We start from the raw sequence: 17,841 nt of genomic DNA, 5'->3' as shown, positions 1-17,841 counted from the left end.
ATGGAGCTTTTGATGGCCAAGGCTCTGATGCCTCTACCTCAGGCTGGTTGTCATTCCATAGCTGTGAGTCTTTGAGTTACCCCATTTTGGAAAATATACTTATTTGCTCTCTTGCTCTCATATCTGTCCGTTCCAATATGAGGCTGCAGCCAGTTATCTTAGCAGAAAGACTGGAAACAGGAGGAAAAAGCTAGCCTTGCTCCACCCATAGGCATAGATTTCATGGGGGATGCCGGGGGTGTGTCCCCACCAATATTTAGAAGATGTAGATTTGTCCTAATGTTGAAACCAAACCTACGCCCTCGGCTCCACCTATCAGCTTACCTTGTTTGTTTAATCCATACTGTGACTTGTTGGGGCTTGGCAAACTCACGGTGACCACAAGACTCAAGAAATAGGAACTTAACCCTCCCATAAAACCACACACTTCAGTTTTTGTGCGCCTTTAAAGTGAGTAAGCTATAAATATCCGTACACAGAGGACAGATTTAGTTCCTAGCGAGGACACATGATACAGAAGATGATGAATAAGTTCCCGTTTGAGCTTCAACAAGAACAAAGTTTTCACAGTCATTCAGGATTGTTAAGAGCATCTAAAGACACTGTGACTTAGTCTATCAGAGACTGTTTTATATCAGTGTAAACTGATTATGTGTTTTTCAACAACAACAAAAAGACATTTGAAGACGGCACCTTGAATTTCCGGACAATGGGATTTACAATTTTCCCAATTTTCTGATGTTTTAGACGAAAAGATGAATTGATTGACCGAGAAGATAAACAACAGATTCGTCGATAATGAAAATAGTCATTAGTTGCAGCCCTATTCATGTTCCCACTTGACAGAATGATTTGGAGTTTGCAGCAAATTCAACCATGATTGGATTTGATCTCAAGAGTGGTGATATGTGAAGTGGATCACTACAACTCACAGCCTTCAATATTTAGGACTAAATTAGCACCTCTGTACCTCTCTGAGGCTTGCCATTTTAAGAATCTTTAACCTTTGCGTTCGAAAACTTATAAAACAATTAAGCTAACCAGAAAAGGAGGTGGAAAGTCAAGCATTTTGATCAGATTAATTAGATAGAAACCTCAGTGAGGCCCAGAAGGGATTGGTAATTGGTTTAAGTCACAGTGCTCTGGAGGAGCTATAAAGTAAGAGAGAGAAGCTGGTATAAGGGAGTCTATTGGTGACTCTAGTTAGCCCTAGCTTAGGTTCATAGATGGTGAGGTCCTCCATGAACAAGCTTTGTGGGTAAGCTGCTTGACTGGCTGTTTGTCTGGGTATCGTCAAAGACAGGACGTCGGCCCGCTCTGCTCTCTTCATTTAGCCTTTCAGGGAACTCCTGCTCTGCTCTTATCCACCAACCACAGCTGCTGGACTCATTTGAACTGCCTTTGTCCATTGTATAAGCCTGTGTGTCTGTGTGTGTATGTGTGTGTGTGTGTGTGTGTGTGTGTGTGTGTGTGTGTGTGTGTGTGTGTGTGTGTGTGTGCGCGCGGCTTAGAGTATGTGTGTGTCACTCTGTCAGTGGTCAGGCAGAGTGTGGGTGTAAGGTACATGGCGCTCAGGTTACTCATTTCTCTCTGGCACAGGACTCGCTCTGTGTCTCACAATTTAGCAGAAGTGAGGAGCAGTGCACAGAGGCAAAGCCGAAGGACTATTTATAGATCACTTCTGGCCTACTTGGCAACAGGAAGGAGATGAAGACAAGGAAAGGAACTATAGAGGCCAAGGAGGGACAAAATAGAAAATAGAACATCCAACTAGAGCAATGTCACTGCTGCTGCTCTGGCTGGGCAGATAGGATTTAAGTTGTACTTTATGTGGTGACTTTTGTGGCTCAGAGTCTGAAACTTTCGCTTCAGACGCTTCGCTCCAAGACAAAATCTATTAAAAGCTTGACTGCCTTGTCTTTCCAAACAAGGTTGCGAGGAATTTCTGTCAGTTTGCTGAAAATGACATGAAACACAAAGCAAACACTGTACACTGTGGGTGGTAACATTGTGTTTTCCTCAAGATAAAACTATATATTGTGAATACTAGTACAGCTCATACTCTTCTGTGTAACAACGCAACTCCCCAGCTTACAGTACGCAGCACAGTTCCAGTTCCAGTTGTTTGCCTCAATCAGTCGAGAGGTGTTCATCAATTCTTTGCTTTCATTGCTGTGCGTTCCCCTCTTCCGGTTGGATTAGCCGTCCAAGCTGCTGATCGTACAGTTTACAAGATGTGTACATGTTCACGTGAGCGTGCATGTGTTTGCATGTTTAGGGAAGAACCATTAACAACTCTGCCCAGCAGTGTTGTAGTACTCGAGATCGGTCTCAAGACCACTTTTTGAAGGTCTCGTCTCGGAATCGACCGTATTTTTACTCAATCTCAGACTGATCTCATCAAGTGGCGTATGTATGACACGACAATTCGTACGACATTTTTGGCGTGTTATCAAGACGCCTACTCGCTTTTTAGCGTGTTTATCAACGCCGTTTGGCCTCCATTGACTTACATTACCTTGCGATTGCCTGTGTATTGACGTGAACTGATACAGATACAGATAACACGCCGCTTGGCTTAAGAAAGTGGGCGTGTATGTTTACGCAAAGTCATGATGTCATGGAAAAGGACTCTGGGGTTTTATTTCAAGACCGGTCAAGACCACAACTGCCTTTTGATTATTTTATCAAGGCATTTCTCATGAATTCTCAGAATCTTAATTTGTTTTCTGTGGGTGTTTTTTTTAGAGAATGTGGATCTTTCAGATGAATCTGAGGAATGCCTATGGTTAGCATTTTCACATTTTATCGTGTCATGCAGTGAGGGACTCTCACTGGTCTTGGTCTTAGTCCTGACTCCCCAACCACTCAAAGTCTCGGTCTTGTCTCGGTCTGAACACACTCTGGTCTTGGTGATGACTTGGTCTTGATTGAGGCCGTGTTGACTACAACACTGCTGCCCAGTGTTTCTTAAATAGCAGTTCTGTTCAAACTGCGTAGGATATCTCTGAACGCACTCTTTAACCTCCAGAATTCTGCGGTAGTGCAACATGTTTAAATGATGACTTCATCTGCCTTGCCGCTGCATTTCAGTCCCACTTTGATTGTAGTTGCGCGAAAGCAGCTCAGTCCATATAGGGTAGTCAACATCTAGGTATTTCACCTTAATCCACTGCAGGAATTTTTTCTTCAGGCCGTACCTACGGAAAGGGAAGCAGGGAGTGAACGTAGGTAGACAGAGAATTTACAGTGTGTCCTCTTCCTGTTGTGTTTGTTCCCCTCAGTCATCATCTCTGTCCAAACAGACTTTACGGGAAGATTTGTGTTGATACAGTCCTCATTTTGAATCGTGATTCCTTCATCATAGTGAACTTAAAGTGGTCCTTTTTAAGATGGACCACACTTGAATTCTATCAAGGGCCCTCTGTATGTCACCTTTTAAAGGGGCGCTCCACTTCAAGAAAATGTACTAGTCACTCAAATTGTGAAAACAGTTATAGTATAACATTTTCTCTGGCTTTAAATAGAGATTTTAAAGTCTAAGAAAATGACCGAAGGGACATGATTTAAATAAGCCCCGCTTGACTACACATTGTTTAACAGAAGGTGTGTGTTACAAATTGGGGTGAAAGAGTCTTATTAAAGATGTTATCAAGTTGCATTATGGGAAGTGTAGGATCCAGTGTTTTTGGATAGGGGTGTACGATTCAGAAATAATGTCGCGATTCGATTCAGATTTTGAGGCTCACAATTAAAAAAACGTTAAAAAAACGATTCACAGTAAGTAAATGTAGCTACTTTTCCTCCGTATATATATATATATTATACATCCCTTAGTACATTCATGTGGATTTTTTATTTAGTTTATTCAGTATCTTTTATTGTCCATATTATTCATGTGGATTTGTTTGTTATTTGTTATTTTAACATCCTGTTTATGATGTGTGTATGTTGTGTGTGATGTCTGTAAGCTACTGGGACCTTGAATTTCAATTTCAATAAAGTATCTATCAATCTATCTATCTATCATGTGATTTCAGTAGACATACACTTTCTTTTTTTGTTTTTTTAAAATATGAATCGATCGGTAGAGCTTTAATCGAGATCAAGATTTTTGGAGCTTACTAGGGACTGATTTTGACTTTATGAAAGTGCAACACAGCATCCTCATGAGGATCACTGCACCAAAATGACAAAAAAAAACATTTTCCCTCTTGCCTCTATAGTGCAGGGGTGGCGAACCTATGGCTCTTGAGCCATATGCGGCTCTTTGCCTGCTCCTTTGAGGCTCTTACTGTGTGGCTGGGGGCTGTGTTATTGTTTTTTGTTTTTTTTTACTTTTTGAAACATTTCAGATAAGTAAAAAAAAGTGTGTGTGTGTAGTTAGTATCCACAGTGAGCCTGTACTCTGCAGCAGTGTTTAAGTTGACACAGCTGGTGGGCAGGATGTCAGCTTTTGTAATTCTCCCCTTTGACAGCAGCCTTCCTTTGCTATAAATAGCCTCTACATATATATATATGTGTGTGTGTGTGTGTGTGTGTGTGTGTGTGTGTGTGTGTGTGTGTGTGTGTTGTGTGTGTTTTATTGTTTCCATGTCCACTGCACCATGCCTCGCTGTATTTGCTCTGTATGCCCACAGTGTGTGCTTGTGTGTGTTGATGTGTGCAAGATGATGGTGGTTGTAATGATGACGAGTGTGTGTACTGTGTAGATGGTTTGATTTAATGTGACACACACACACACACACACACACACACACACACACACACTATATAGGAGACAGGGATATCTTGTTTCTCTTTCTGTCTTTCCGTCATTCTTTTAGGTTTTTAAATAAATTTCAAATCCATTTCCACTCTCCCATCTGTTCCCTCTTAACCTTATCATCTCTGTCTCTTACCCTATGGTATACTGCATATTTTTCCTCCTCCTCCTCCTCCTCCTCCTCCTCCTCCTCCAATCACCATGAAATGTGTGGAACATTCATGAAGTGATTGTGTGCGGTCTGTTTTTAGACTGTCAAACTTGCATGGTCAAAGACATGTTTGTGTTTAGTCGAGTTCATCAGACGGCCGAGGTAGCAGAAGCAGTCAATGGGATGCCCTTTTTCCCTATCTTTCTCTTTACTTTCTCTCTCTCCTTCTACGTCCGTCCGTCCCCCGTCCCCCCCAAGCCTAGGGGAAGGGGTTGAGTGAGAGTGATGTGTTTTTATAGCTCTTCAGAGAATTGAGGGATAGTGTGTGTGTAATGGGTTTCCATTCTTTTCCACTCTTTGGCCTACTCCTTATCTCCCATGCATAAAATTGGTGCTCAGATTCCCACACACACACACACACACACACACACACACACACACACACACACGCACACACGCACACACACACGCATAAAAAGTACACACTTTTTATCTCGACAGTTTCCTGTAGATAAATACAAGAGGGTGCTCTGCATCTGAGAGCAAGATTCGGTGTCTGTGAGGAAGATTGAAGCTTTCTGTTATTTTGTGATGGAACCTTTCTCTGATACCATAAAACCATTTTTTCGATTGTGTCTTGTGTCCCTCCAGACGAGTATAAAGGAGGGATTGCTGCTGAAACAGACCAGCTCGTTCCAAAGATGGAAAAAGCGTTACTTCAAACTGAGAGGCCGAACTCTCTACTACGCCAAAGATGCCAAGGTAAGCTTACCCAGTGTGTCCTCTTGCAACACACATACATGAGAAGCCACAGGTGATACATGCCTTCAAGTCTTCTGTCTATAAATTGACTTAGTTTAGATGAAAAAGCTCAAGCTGCCCTTTCAGTGTTCTGACTTTCAATTTCTGTCCCCACAGCCCACAAATTACTTTCTTTAGTGTCTGGAGACAAGGACGATATCAAGATGATATTGATACCACTTAGCTTAGCTTAGCGCACAGACTGGAAACAGGGGGAAACAGCTAGCCTGGTTCGGTCCAAAGATCACAAACCCCCCCCTCCCAGCACCTCTAAAGCGCTGTAAACTAACGTTATTTTTGTATTATTTTTTTTTTCGAACCCTGGACCTCTGCGTCGGGGCATAAACCTCTCAGTATATGCGCGCCTGCTCTACCCACTGATCCAACCCAGCCACACAACTAACTTCTTGTTTGTTTATGTCTTGTTTGTTTATTTCTAAAAAGAAACCATCAGTTTCTCTCAGCCAGAATCAGTAACTTCCTGGAGCGTCTGCTGGTTGCCTAGCAACTGGTCCAGACCCGGTGATATAACGTGTTAATTAGTGAGGCGCTGGCAGGCATATTGTGTTACCTTTGGACAGAGCCAGGCTAACTGTTTCCCCCTGTTTTTAGTCTTTATGCTAAGCTAAGCTAACCGGTTTCTGTTGGCTCACTCTATGTTCACATACTAGCTCACTCTTCAGTCAGATACTTTCTGATACTGATTATTTCCCTTCTTTAATCACTTAAATTGATGTACCACCGTCATCATTTTCTTCCTTTCCCACCTGAGCTTTATGTTCACCTCTGTTTCATTTTGAGTACGTTTTTGTGTTGAACTTTTGACACTTATTGACATCTCTTTCCCCTTTGCTTCTACTCTAACCTTCCTGGATTGGAACCTGTGTGTGTGTGTGTGTGTGTGTGTGTGTGTGTGTGTGTGTGTGTGTGTGTGCGTATATATGCGTGTGTGTGTGCACGCGCACTAGTCTGGCAGTGCCCTGGCACGCTGGCAGGAGCGGGCGCTGCGCAGAGTGTCCAGGAGTCGCGTGTGCTGGCGAGTTCTGTCTGTGTGCTGGACGGGCGCACGGCACTCCCCCCCACCTCTGGGTGCCAGCGGATCTGAGGAAGGCCTAGTGAGAATTCGGGTCAGCACAGCACAGCCAGGGGCCAAGGGCCAGGGGCCAGGCCCTCGCGGCAGCCTAACCGTTCCCTACTTAACCACTCACCTATACATGATAGTGCTGCATTCATGCCTTATGGAGTGACTGGGTCAAGTGAAGTTGGTATCTTACCGTGTAAATGTTTGAATTATTATTAAAGCAAAAATAAACAGACATTTTTGGATGAATTGAAAAGATTCATGAAAATAACTTTTCCACGCATCCCAACTTTTTGGCTGAGATGAACAAACTGTCCAGAACTTTCACCATAAGAACTTGAATGCACTGTATATAATATGGATAACTGCAGGTAGGCTAGCAAAACACATGTGTACAGACTGTAAGACCACACCTGCATTATCCTAAACTAACAGTGGCTTTTTATTGTTCTACACTGTGTGTTGCTTGCTCTGCCCTGTAGCTTTAAAGTCTCTTGCTGGCCATGCTGGAAGAATGAAAAAAAAATCAGTGAAGTAATATATTGTTTTCTTGGTTGCGTGTTGTGATAAGGATGAGTCATATATACGACTGGAACATTATAAGTGAGTGAGTTCTCTCCGTCATGGCCAGACATGGACCTTAACCTCTATATATAAGTGTCTGGTGTCTTCAAGGTGGCCTGGCTGGCTGTGCTGCCCTGCGCTTAGAAAGCCTGACCTCCTCATTGATTCATCAGGGAGGCTGCATCTCAGCGCTGCAGTTTGTGCTGGAAGCTACTCTCAGTCTCCTCTCCTTCTTGATTAAAAGTTAAAAGTCACGGGTAGAATTTATGGATTCTGCTCCCTTAACAGTTTAAACAGGCAGTAGGAAGAGTAAAACAACATTTTATAGCCACGTGGCCTGGTGTCAAAAAGAAGAATAGGAGAGAGGAATTAAAGAAGGTAGCAGGCTCGTTGAAGTTGCTGAGATGTAGCCGCCGAGCTAAGCTCTGGATCTTTGGGTAACAGAGGGTCCGGACGCTTGACTTTGTCCACCATTCACTGTCAGCTTTCATTACAGCTCCCCTCAAGACAGATGAGTGTGTGTGTGTCCTCACATAGTATAAAAATATGCGCAAACACACACACACACACACACACACACACACACATATACACACACACACGCACGCACGCACACACACACACACACACACACACACACACACACACACACACACACACACACACACACACACACAGAGTAAGTGTTGGCTGATGTCCCTCTCCAGCCAGGCCTGGGGAGAGTGTCATGAACTGGGCATTCCCTGTGACAGCTGCAGCAGCTCACTCCTCCCACACACACACACACACACACACACACACACACACACACACACACACACACACACACACACACACACACACATACACGCCCACACACAGAGTCAGAGGGCATTCCTTTGACGGCATCGGTTTTTGGCCCGTGGCCCTTTAAGAGCTCAGCGGCGTGTCTTAAGCATCACAGCTCTGTTAGGATATCACATTCCTGTTCTGGCTCTCCTCACTTTCTGTCTGCTGGCTATAGTGCATAGAGTTGGCTCCGTCTCCTCCACCGCATAGAAATTCAATAAAACATATCGACATTCACCGTCTCGGTATTTACACTATTCTCATTTAAGTACAGAGTCAAAACAAAGGAAACTCAGGAGGGAAATCCTCACAACAGTGTTGATTTATAGTGGAGCTGTGTTGTGGTGAAGTGCAGTTCCTGGCAGATGGAACAAACTGAGTTATCCTTCATAGGGCCAGACACACTGGACTCTTTGTTCTTGACCAGAACGTTGTCAGTGTTTTTCTTCTCCACACTTTATTAACCCCTTCATAGCATCCACTGCAACAGACGTCAATTGTTATTTGATTTCAGCCAATAAAACTTTAGTAAGGCATAACAGAAGACAAGCATGGCAGACAAAACAGGAAGTTTACCTTTTTGAATATTAATTTATGTCTATGCAGACCTTAGAGTCTTGAAATGGATGTAATATTAACATGCTAAATGCACTATATTCTGAATTTCCTGTCCATTTCCTGTCTCTCTTCAGCAGTTCTACATAAAGGGGAAAAAAAAAACTTACGTATATATCTAGAGTTAGTTTGTAAACTTAGACATAAACATTTTCTGCAAAAGGCACAAACTGTGACATAAAATTTCAGATGTAATATAAATATTTGAACAGAGTCAGAGGCGAGGTGTAGGACGTGCATATTTTTTTCTCTGACTTCATGGAAGTACGGACATAGAAGATGGAGGCTCGTTAGCCTGGTCCCAGGCTGCTGAATCACTGCCCACATCTCTGATTTTTTTTTCTTCTGCATTTCAAATTATAAAGTAAAAGGAAATATCACTTACAGAGTATCAGGCTGGTTTCTTAGGTGATGAGAAATGCTTGAAGTCGCAGTAGAGGTTTCATTAGAAGAAGATGAAATGCCTTCAAATGCAGTCAGTCAACCTCTGAACCAATATGAGTGTGACTGAGATGGCCGAATGGCAAACATGCAGAAAAGCTGGACCAAGGGTGCGTACATCCAGGGAAAATACTCAGGACAATGAATGCTAAACTGCAAGAGGGAGATTGTGTAGATCGAAACGTTGTCTTTTAAGAGAAATGAAAACATGATTTATTTGCAGACTGTCTTTGTGCTCTAATGGCAAACATGACCAGCGTACATGCTCTTCAGGTTGCAGGAAAGTCTGTTTAGGTGACATGAGAACTCTTATTGGCCCCAAATCATCTGTAAAAACTACATTTTATTGTAGGAGACATTTGATGTTTTTAGCCTAATTTTAAATTGGGATATGAGCAAGAGAAAAAGATGCATCCTTTTTGTGAGTAGAAAGTATTTAGGTGTGAAGGGGTTGATGACAGTGGCTTACAGAATGACAATGCTTCTTATGAGGGAAGTTTTAGTTTCCATATCCCCATCAGAAGAAATAAGCTACCAAAACGGTCTACCAAGTTTTAGGGCTGCGCAATTAATCAAATTCTGATTGTGATTTTGGCTCCTAACCATAACAAAAACCCAATTATTTTGCACATTACATTTTGCAAGTAAACTCTTATTTTGTCTTGTGCACTCAGCCAACATTTGAACATATTTTTTATGTTATTTATTTTAAGGGGAATTCAGAAAGTTAAACGAGAAAGACGTTTCACAGTTGAAGGTGTTTTCACTGTTGATTTGTTGATCTGTTTCACTTATTTTTGACAGTTTGAATTGCAAAGTCTTTCCAAAAGTCAACATGTAATCGTGTCAAATAATCGTGATTTCAATATTGACCAAAATAATTGTCTTTTTTCCAAAATCGAGAAAGCCCTACAAAGTTTAGATTTGTTGTAACCGTAGTCTTGCTTTGCCAGACCTTCCTCCACAGCGCGGCGGAGGAAGGTCTGGCTAGTCCACACAGCATTCTGGGATTGGAGAAAAACCTGCTCTGGTTTATTGGCATTTTAAAGCAATCACAATCGTCTTGGGCGGGGCTAAGCTCCGGATGGAGCCACGGTGCCGCTGGAAAATAGTCTCAGGAAGGAACTTGTTTTGGTGGAACGTGTACGTTCAAAAGTAGTTTTAGTCGTGCAACAGAAAACTCAGATTGGACAGATAGTCTAGCTAGCTGTCTGGATTTACCCTGCAGAGATCTGAGGAGCAGTTAACCATAGTCCTCACAAATCCACCGGAGGTTAGAACGCCAACACAAAGAAAGAGGAAGGGGACGGACACCCGGGCGAAAAGAGCGCTATCCGGTGGAATTTCCGGTGGCATCAGAGCGATCCCGGAAGTGAAACGTCGTGGATATATACTGGAGCTGTGTTCGAAACCGTTCCCTATCATGGAAAGAGTGCACTTTATAGTGTGTTTGCCATTTTGTAGTGGTGTTCGAATTCTCCGCAGTAAATGTACGATGGTCCCTACATTTTACTCCCGTATACCACAATGCAACGCGGACGCGTTTTCCCGGAGGAGAAGAAGAAGCAGGACCCGTGGAAACTGAAAAGGAAAAATGGAGCGGGCTTTGGTTTCTAAACAGTGGAAATGTAACATCAGTACAACCTGTTGCTATTCACCGGAGCACTCCGTTTGTTCCAGGGACGTATTAGAAGAATTTTTGTTTAGGTTTGTTTACATGAGGCTGGGCGTGCCCGCCTCCGTCACACAAATAACCGGCTGATGCAACAATACTTTCAGTGAGTGTCCGAAATCATGTTTAGTGGTTCCCTATATAGTTCACTATTTAATAAACACTATGTAGGTAATAGTGAGTGAGTGAATGAGGCAACGGTTTCGAACTAGGCTAATTTTAACCATAACGTAATGCCCTCCTTTACACGGGTGATTCAGAACCTCGGCTAAAGCGGAGAGGAATGCACTTCTGCTGTTTTCTCTATTTTTACTACATTACAGGATATAAAAGATCACACTCATAATGTGCCATTTTCCAGCCATTAGAAGCATTTGGGAAGTCTTGCATTATATAAAGCATGTAGCTTTAAGATTGTTAGTTACGTATATGATATCAGATCATAATTTCTGTAATTCCAAATGCTGCTCTTTCATGATTTTGCAGTAGTTTCCATGTAGTACCTGTTCATTTTAGGCCTGTTATTCTGTGGCCATTACAAGACATTTCTCTCATACCCTATAGCATAACTTACAATAAGCTAAGTTCAACCCTCCGTTGAAAATAATGACAATGGCTCATTCTCTTGTTCTCTTTTGCGCCCTCTTTCTCTCTGTTCTCCTCTCGGGACTTCCCTGTTCTCTCTCTTCCTCCCCACACCTCCTCTTTTCTGCAGTCCCTTATCTTTGACGAGGTCGACCTATCGGATGCCAGCGTTGCAGAGTCCAGCACAAAGAATGTCAACAACAGCTTCACAGTGAGTGCATCGTACAGTCTTCCCCCCCCCCCCCACACACACACACACACACACGCTAGTTTTCAGTGCGGAGACCACAGGCAGAGGCACGTGTTAAGCAATGAGAGTGTAGAGCCACACTAACATCAAGTCGTTATGAAGATGAGACTTTCTTTATTGTTGTTGTATGTGTGGGTTAGATTTCTAGTGACAGCTACAAGGAACAGTTCACCATTTTGGGAAATACAAAATGGTGAACTCTTTTCGGGTGGAGAGTTTGATGAAAAGTAGGGCTGTACTCGACTAATGAAATTCTAACGCTCATATGATTTTGTCAGCCAGTCGATTAGTTGATTTAATCGACAGATCTGTAAAACTCAGTTTCTCCACAAAGAATCATGCCTTTCAATCTTGTGTTTACCACAGATGTGCTCATAAGTTTCTTGGAAATAAGTCATTCAGCATCGAAAAAGCAACTCTTGTGTTTTGTTTTTAATATTTTTTTTATGTTTCTTTAATATTTTTTTCTTGCTTTTTTTCAACGTTTTCTGCACTTTTCCCACAGCTATCACCAGTATATAAGTTTTACAATCATTTTTTCAAAATTCATGGTCATTAAACCTCATTTATATGATTTTATACCTAATTTATGAGTTAAAAATCAGAAATTATGAAATATTTTGACAACAAGGTTAACATCTGAGGAATACTTTTGTCAGAGTTTAGTCAGGAAATGGTTTTTAAACCATTTAAACCTTTTTTTTTCTCCAAATGCTGTAAAATATAAAATAACATCCGTAACTCAATGATATTGCGAAGAATTTTGTATTGAACCAACCGTATTGTTTTTTTTTTTGGGCAATTTGGTTAAAAGAAACCCATATTGTTTGTGTAGAAATTTTGAAAAACGCATCAAGTTTGACCCCGAGGACAACAGGAGGGTTAAAAAATGACTTATGGACTAAAGAAAGCTTAGTAAGTAAGCCAAAATGACCAATTAGTCGAATAATCAACTAAGAGGGGGCAGCCATAATTAAAAGATCAATACCAGTCTCATGTCTGTTTAACAAATATATCCTTGTTTGTTTAATCCCTACAAAAAGTGAAGTGTAAAAAAAACGACAATTCAACATTATTTTATGTGGCGATTATTTCTGGGCCAGGGCTAGTTACAAAAAATAGTCCTGTGCTCCGATAGGCAGGCCGAGCCAGGCTAGCTGTTTCCCCCTGTTTCCAGTCTTTCAGCTAAGCTAAGAGAACCAGCTACTTAATGTAACTTCACATTTAAAGGAACACGCCGACTAATTGGGACTTTAGCTTATTCACCGTATCTCCCAGAGTTAGATAAGTCCATACCTACCCTTCTCATCTCCGTGGTGTTGTAACTTTGTCCGAAGGCTCCACCGGTAGCTTAGCCTAGCACAGATCCTGAAGGTAATTGGTTCTAGCCTATTGCTCCGAATAAGTGACAAAATAACGCAAACATGTTCCTGTTTACATGTTGTGATTTGTATAGTCACAGCGTGTACAAATAACAAGGTCACATGAGACACAGCCATCTTCTAACCGTATACAAACTGGGAACTATATTCTCAGAAAGGTGAAGCATTTCTACTCTCTGTCCGGTGCTTCTCAGGTGCTGCAAAGCATATCACTCCGCCCAAGTAGCAGAAGTAGCAGGTACACGCTGTGACTATACAAATCACAACATGTTGGCGGAGCAGTAGGCTAGTTGGAACCAATTACCTTCAGGATCCGTGCTAGGCTAAGCTACCGGTGGAACCGTCGGAAAGAGCTACGCGCACGGAGATGAGAAGGGTATGTATGGACTTATCTAACTCTGGGGGATACGGTGAATAAGCTAAAGTCCCAATAAGTCAGTGTGTTCCTTTAACGGAAAAATACGCCAGTGGTATCGTTCTGCTCAATTAATTGGGCAGGAAAGTGGACAAACACATTTCCCAAAATGTTGAACTATGCCTTTAATAAACATCATCATCAACATTCCTCTTCCTTTTTTTGTGATACTCAAATATGAAGTGCCCCCTGTGAAGGTCAGGAGTTCAGTCCAGCGCTGAGGTTCAGTCTCGTGCTGAACTGTATTTCTGATTGACAGAGTCCTGTTCGTCTCAGCGCTAAACAAAGTCTCTGAGATGATTTAAGGTCTCTTGAGCAAGTGTTCTGAAATGACATAGTTGTCCCATCGAGTCCCATGAATTCTATATTTATAGCAGGCACTTGTGTTTTTTAATGAACACTAGAGTGCAGTCAGCAGACAGCACTCAAAGCTGTTATGCAATCAGCTGGAGATCCATCAGGATTTACAAGAAAAACAGGATTTGCCCTTTAAGGATAAAGGAGCCAGTTGAGGTGGTTCGGGCATCTGGTAAGGATGCCCCCTGGAGGACGCCTCCCTAGGGAGGTGTTCCAGGCACGTCCAGCTGGGAGGAGGCCTCGGGGAAGACCCAGGACTAGGTGGAGGGATTATATCTCCAACCTGGCCTGGGAACGCCTCGGGATCCCCCAGTCGGAGCTGGTTAATGGTTCTCGGGAAAGGGAAGTTTGGGGTCCCCTGCTGGAGCTGCTACCCCTGCAACCCGGCGCCGGATAAGCGGACGAAGATGGATGGATGGATGGATGGATGGATAAAGACCTCCTAGCATATTGTACATCTGAAAACATCAGTCCTATTATTTTGATTGAACATTGCTTCTTATATTTTTTTTGTCACATTCTCCTTATCTTGGCACATGTATTGGAAAAAAAAAAAAAAAAGTGATGTTGCTGTGAATGGATGCTTGCTTTTGGGAAAAAGAATGAGCAGCTGAGCCGGATGAGCGTGTGCGTGGGAGGTGGAAGGGAAAATGAACACAAGTATAATAATGAGCAGTGAGGATGAAAACAGACAGCAAGAGAGCTAGTAGTGCCCTGTTCTTTTCTATAAATGTCTCTCCTCTCCCCGGGTGTTGCTATAATAAGAAACAAGGAGGGGGAGGAGGTCGGCAGGAGAACAGCGCCCAGAGGAGAGCACGTGGCTATTTTTAGCAACGCCTTGAAACGCTTCACTGGGTGCCTGGGATGGCTTAACGTCTGCCATAGTCATAAATGAGATTACAGTGGGCCTGCCTGACGCATCTGTGTGCAGCATGTGTGTGTGCAGTCGACTCGTGACTGGGTGTGTGTTTGTTGCCGGGGTTAATAAATGTGCTGTGTTAAAGAGTTTCAAGATGAGCTCCACATGCCCTTCTGAGCATCAGCATCCCACTAAGATGGTTAAAGAAAGTGGAAAGGAGGGAGAAGAAGGGGATGTTGAAGGAGAACAGGGAGGAGGCAGGGAAAGGATGAGCTAAAGGGAGACAAAGATACAAAATGGCAAGTAAGGACAAAATGCGGTTGGGAAGTACATTTACAGCCGAAGGAGTTGACAGAAGGGCATGATTAAAAAAACTAGAGCATGTCGAATCAATGATTGATGGGGAAGGACTGCAGAGCAGTTTAAGATGGCGAAGGGAAAGACAGTGGAGGAAATCCTGGAGTGATGTCACACCGTCGCTGACTGCACTCGCACACATACTCCCCTGGGGATAAGAGAAAGTGAGGGGGTAGAGGGAGATCGAGGCACGAGCGAGCACTGAGAAGTGGGGCAGATGGAAGACGGCTGCGGTGGAAAAGAGGGAGAAGGGAGAGGAAATGCAGACAGGACAGACGGAGATGCAGCAGTGAAACGCAAAAACCAAAGGTAATGTGACACCTGCAGCGCCCACACAGACATGCAGAATTTGTTAACGCGTTAACGTAGACACAGTCTACGACAGGGGGAGACCAGGCTTTGTCGCACAGGTTGGGTGATCACGGCTGAGAGAGACAGAGAGAGATGGAGAAAGCGAGAGAGAGAGAAAGAGAGGGATATGGAGAGAGAGAGAGAGAGAAGAGAGAGACAGACCACTGCAGAGGTTGCACTGTAGGGCTTTTGCTCTGACTGTGCAGAGCAATTACCAATCTCTCTGTCTATGTGTCTCTCTGTCTGTCTCTGTGTCTCTCTCTCTGCCTCTTATCTGTCTGTCTGTCTGTCTGTCTGTGTGTCGTCGGTCCTCTGGGGGTGAGTGATGCTGCTGGCGTCCTCTATGCAGGTCTGTGCTACTTAGTTGGATGGTTTGATCGAGTCATGCCAGTGCTACAATGTTTAGCGATTTATGCTCATTCACGTAGGAGCTCTGCAGATGTCTGCTTAGTGTGTGTGTGTGTGTGTGTCTGTGTTTTAACAGAGTGGGGACCAAGGACCTTCCCAGGTGGTCAGGGGACTTTGGAACCACCAGAAACATAGGGAATACTTAAATGTCACTAGAATTGAATTGGAGAAGGGAATGTTTTCACTCACTAGACAGACATATATTTACTATAAATGCCAGCAACTATTTTCCAAAATTTTGTTTTTGTTTATTTAATTATCTAACAGGGACAGTAAAGACATGCATTGTTATATAGGAATAAGAAATGCAACAGACATTATGTAGAAAGAATGTTTAGACAAACTGCTAAACAAAAAAAAAAAAACGATTCAGGATGAAAACAACTGTGCATGTGACATGCGTTCATGTATTATTGATGACGGGGTATGCGTTAACACAGAGATGGGACAGTAGACGTGTGTGTGTGTGTACAGTATATGTTGTTGTAAGAATTTCTGTGAGCAGCTGCTCACATCTTGTGTTGTTGTTTAAGTCATTGTTTCATTGCGTGTGTATAAAAAAAAGAGGAGCATGTGTGAATATATGATGAGACAGCGTCGCTGTAGCGCTGGGGGAGCACTTTGAAGTCCACGTGAGGGAGAGCTCAGCCCAACCCAAACCCTAAAAATTACAGACTGTGCAGGGACGCGCCGCCTCTCACTGACTCACTCATGCTAATTGGATTGGCTCGCTTATTACTGTCCACTTTAAATCCATGACATGAATCTCAAGGAAATTCAAATCGGCTTTGAGTTGTGCACTTGGATCCGCGCTGCATCCGCACTCTGATTTGTTGTGTCGTGTTGTGTTGTGCAGACGATAAGTATGGGAGCTAGGGCTGCAACTAGCGATTAGTTTTGTAATCGATTAATCTGCCAATTATTTGCTTGATTAATCGATTAGTTGTTTGGTCTGTTAAATGTCAGAAAATGGTGAAAAACGTGGATCAGTGTTTCCCCAAAGCCCGATATGACGTCCTCGAATGTCTCGTTTTGTCCACAACTCAAAGATATTCAGTTTGCTGTCACAGAGGAGAGAAGAAACTAGAAAATATTCACATTTAAGAAACTAGAAATCAGAGTTTCAAAAAATGACTCAAACCGATTAATCTGGTCTTTTAAATGTCAGAAAATAGTGAAAACTTGCTTAAAGTCCGAGATGATGTCTTTAAATGTCTTGTTTTGTCAGTCCGAAACCCAAAGATATTCAGTTTAATATGCTATAAAACAGCGGAAGAGAAAGAGAATGTCCAGAAAATCTCCATATTTGAGAGGCTGAAAACAGCATTTATTGCCATTTTTGCATGAAACATTTCTATAGCGATTAATTAATTATCAAAACAGCGATGACTGTTCTACCGTTGTTGCTGCTATAATGCGTGTCCGTTGTAGAGAGAGAGAGAGAGAGAGAGAGAGAGAGAGAGAGTGGGCAGCTGTGACAGTTTGATTCCACCTATTGTGCTGCAGGTCCCAGTGGATGCAGGATCTGTGCACCACTGTCACCAATCCTGTTTGTGTGTGTGTGTGTGTGTGTGTGTGTGTGTGTGTGTGTGTGTGTGTGTAAACAGGGACAGGTGTCCCTCATTATCAGGTCATCTTTGGTGGTTGCCTCTACCGAAAATAATAACTAACGAGGCTCATAATTACATGTTATCATCATCTAGAGATGATGATGCTGATCAAAGAGCCACTTCATGTTGTCACTTGTCATGGCGCACACACACACACACACACACACACACACACACACACACACACACACACACACACACACACACCTGATATATATTCAGCTCTGAAGGTCAGTCATCAGGAGAGGTTTTCCACACTTGAGGGATGCCTAGAGCCAATTTTGGAAACAGCCTGTTCCTGTTTCCCCTGGCAACCAATCTTATCACTACCCTGTGCCAGACACAAGAC

General features: G+C 42.9%; 1 protein-coding gene across 1 annotated transcript in view; it reads left to right on the top strand.

Annotated features, from left to right (window-relative positions):
- The window catches only part of dgkh (diacylglycerol kinase, eta), a 74,121-nt gene that overhangs the window by 8,805 nt on the left and 47,475 nt on the right, over positions 1 to 17,841 (top strand). Inside the window, exons 3-4 of the mRNA XM_078262651.1 lie at positions 5,568 to 5,678; positions 11,634 to 11,714. Coding sequence (XP_078118777.1) covers positions 5,568 to 5,678; positions 11,634 to 11,714 — 192 coding nt within the window. The remainder of the gene's footprint in view (positions 1 to 5,567; positions 5,679 to 11,633; positions 11,715 to 17,841) is intronic.

Source organism: Sander vitreus, chromosome 11 (assembly GCF_031162955.1).
Source record: "Sander vitreus isolate 19-12246 chromosome 11, sanVit1, whole genome shotgun sequence".
NCBI lineage: Eukaryota > Metazoa > Chordata > Actinopteri > Perciformes > Percidae > Sander > Sander vitreus.
This window is presented reverse-complemented; position numbering and strand designations above follow the sequence as displayed.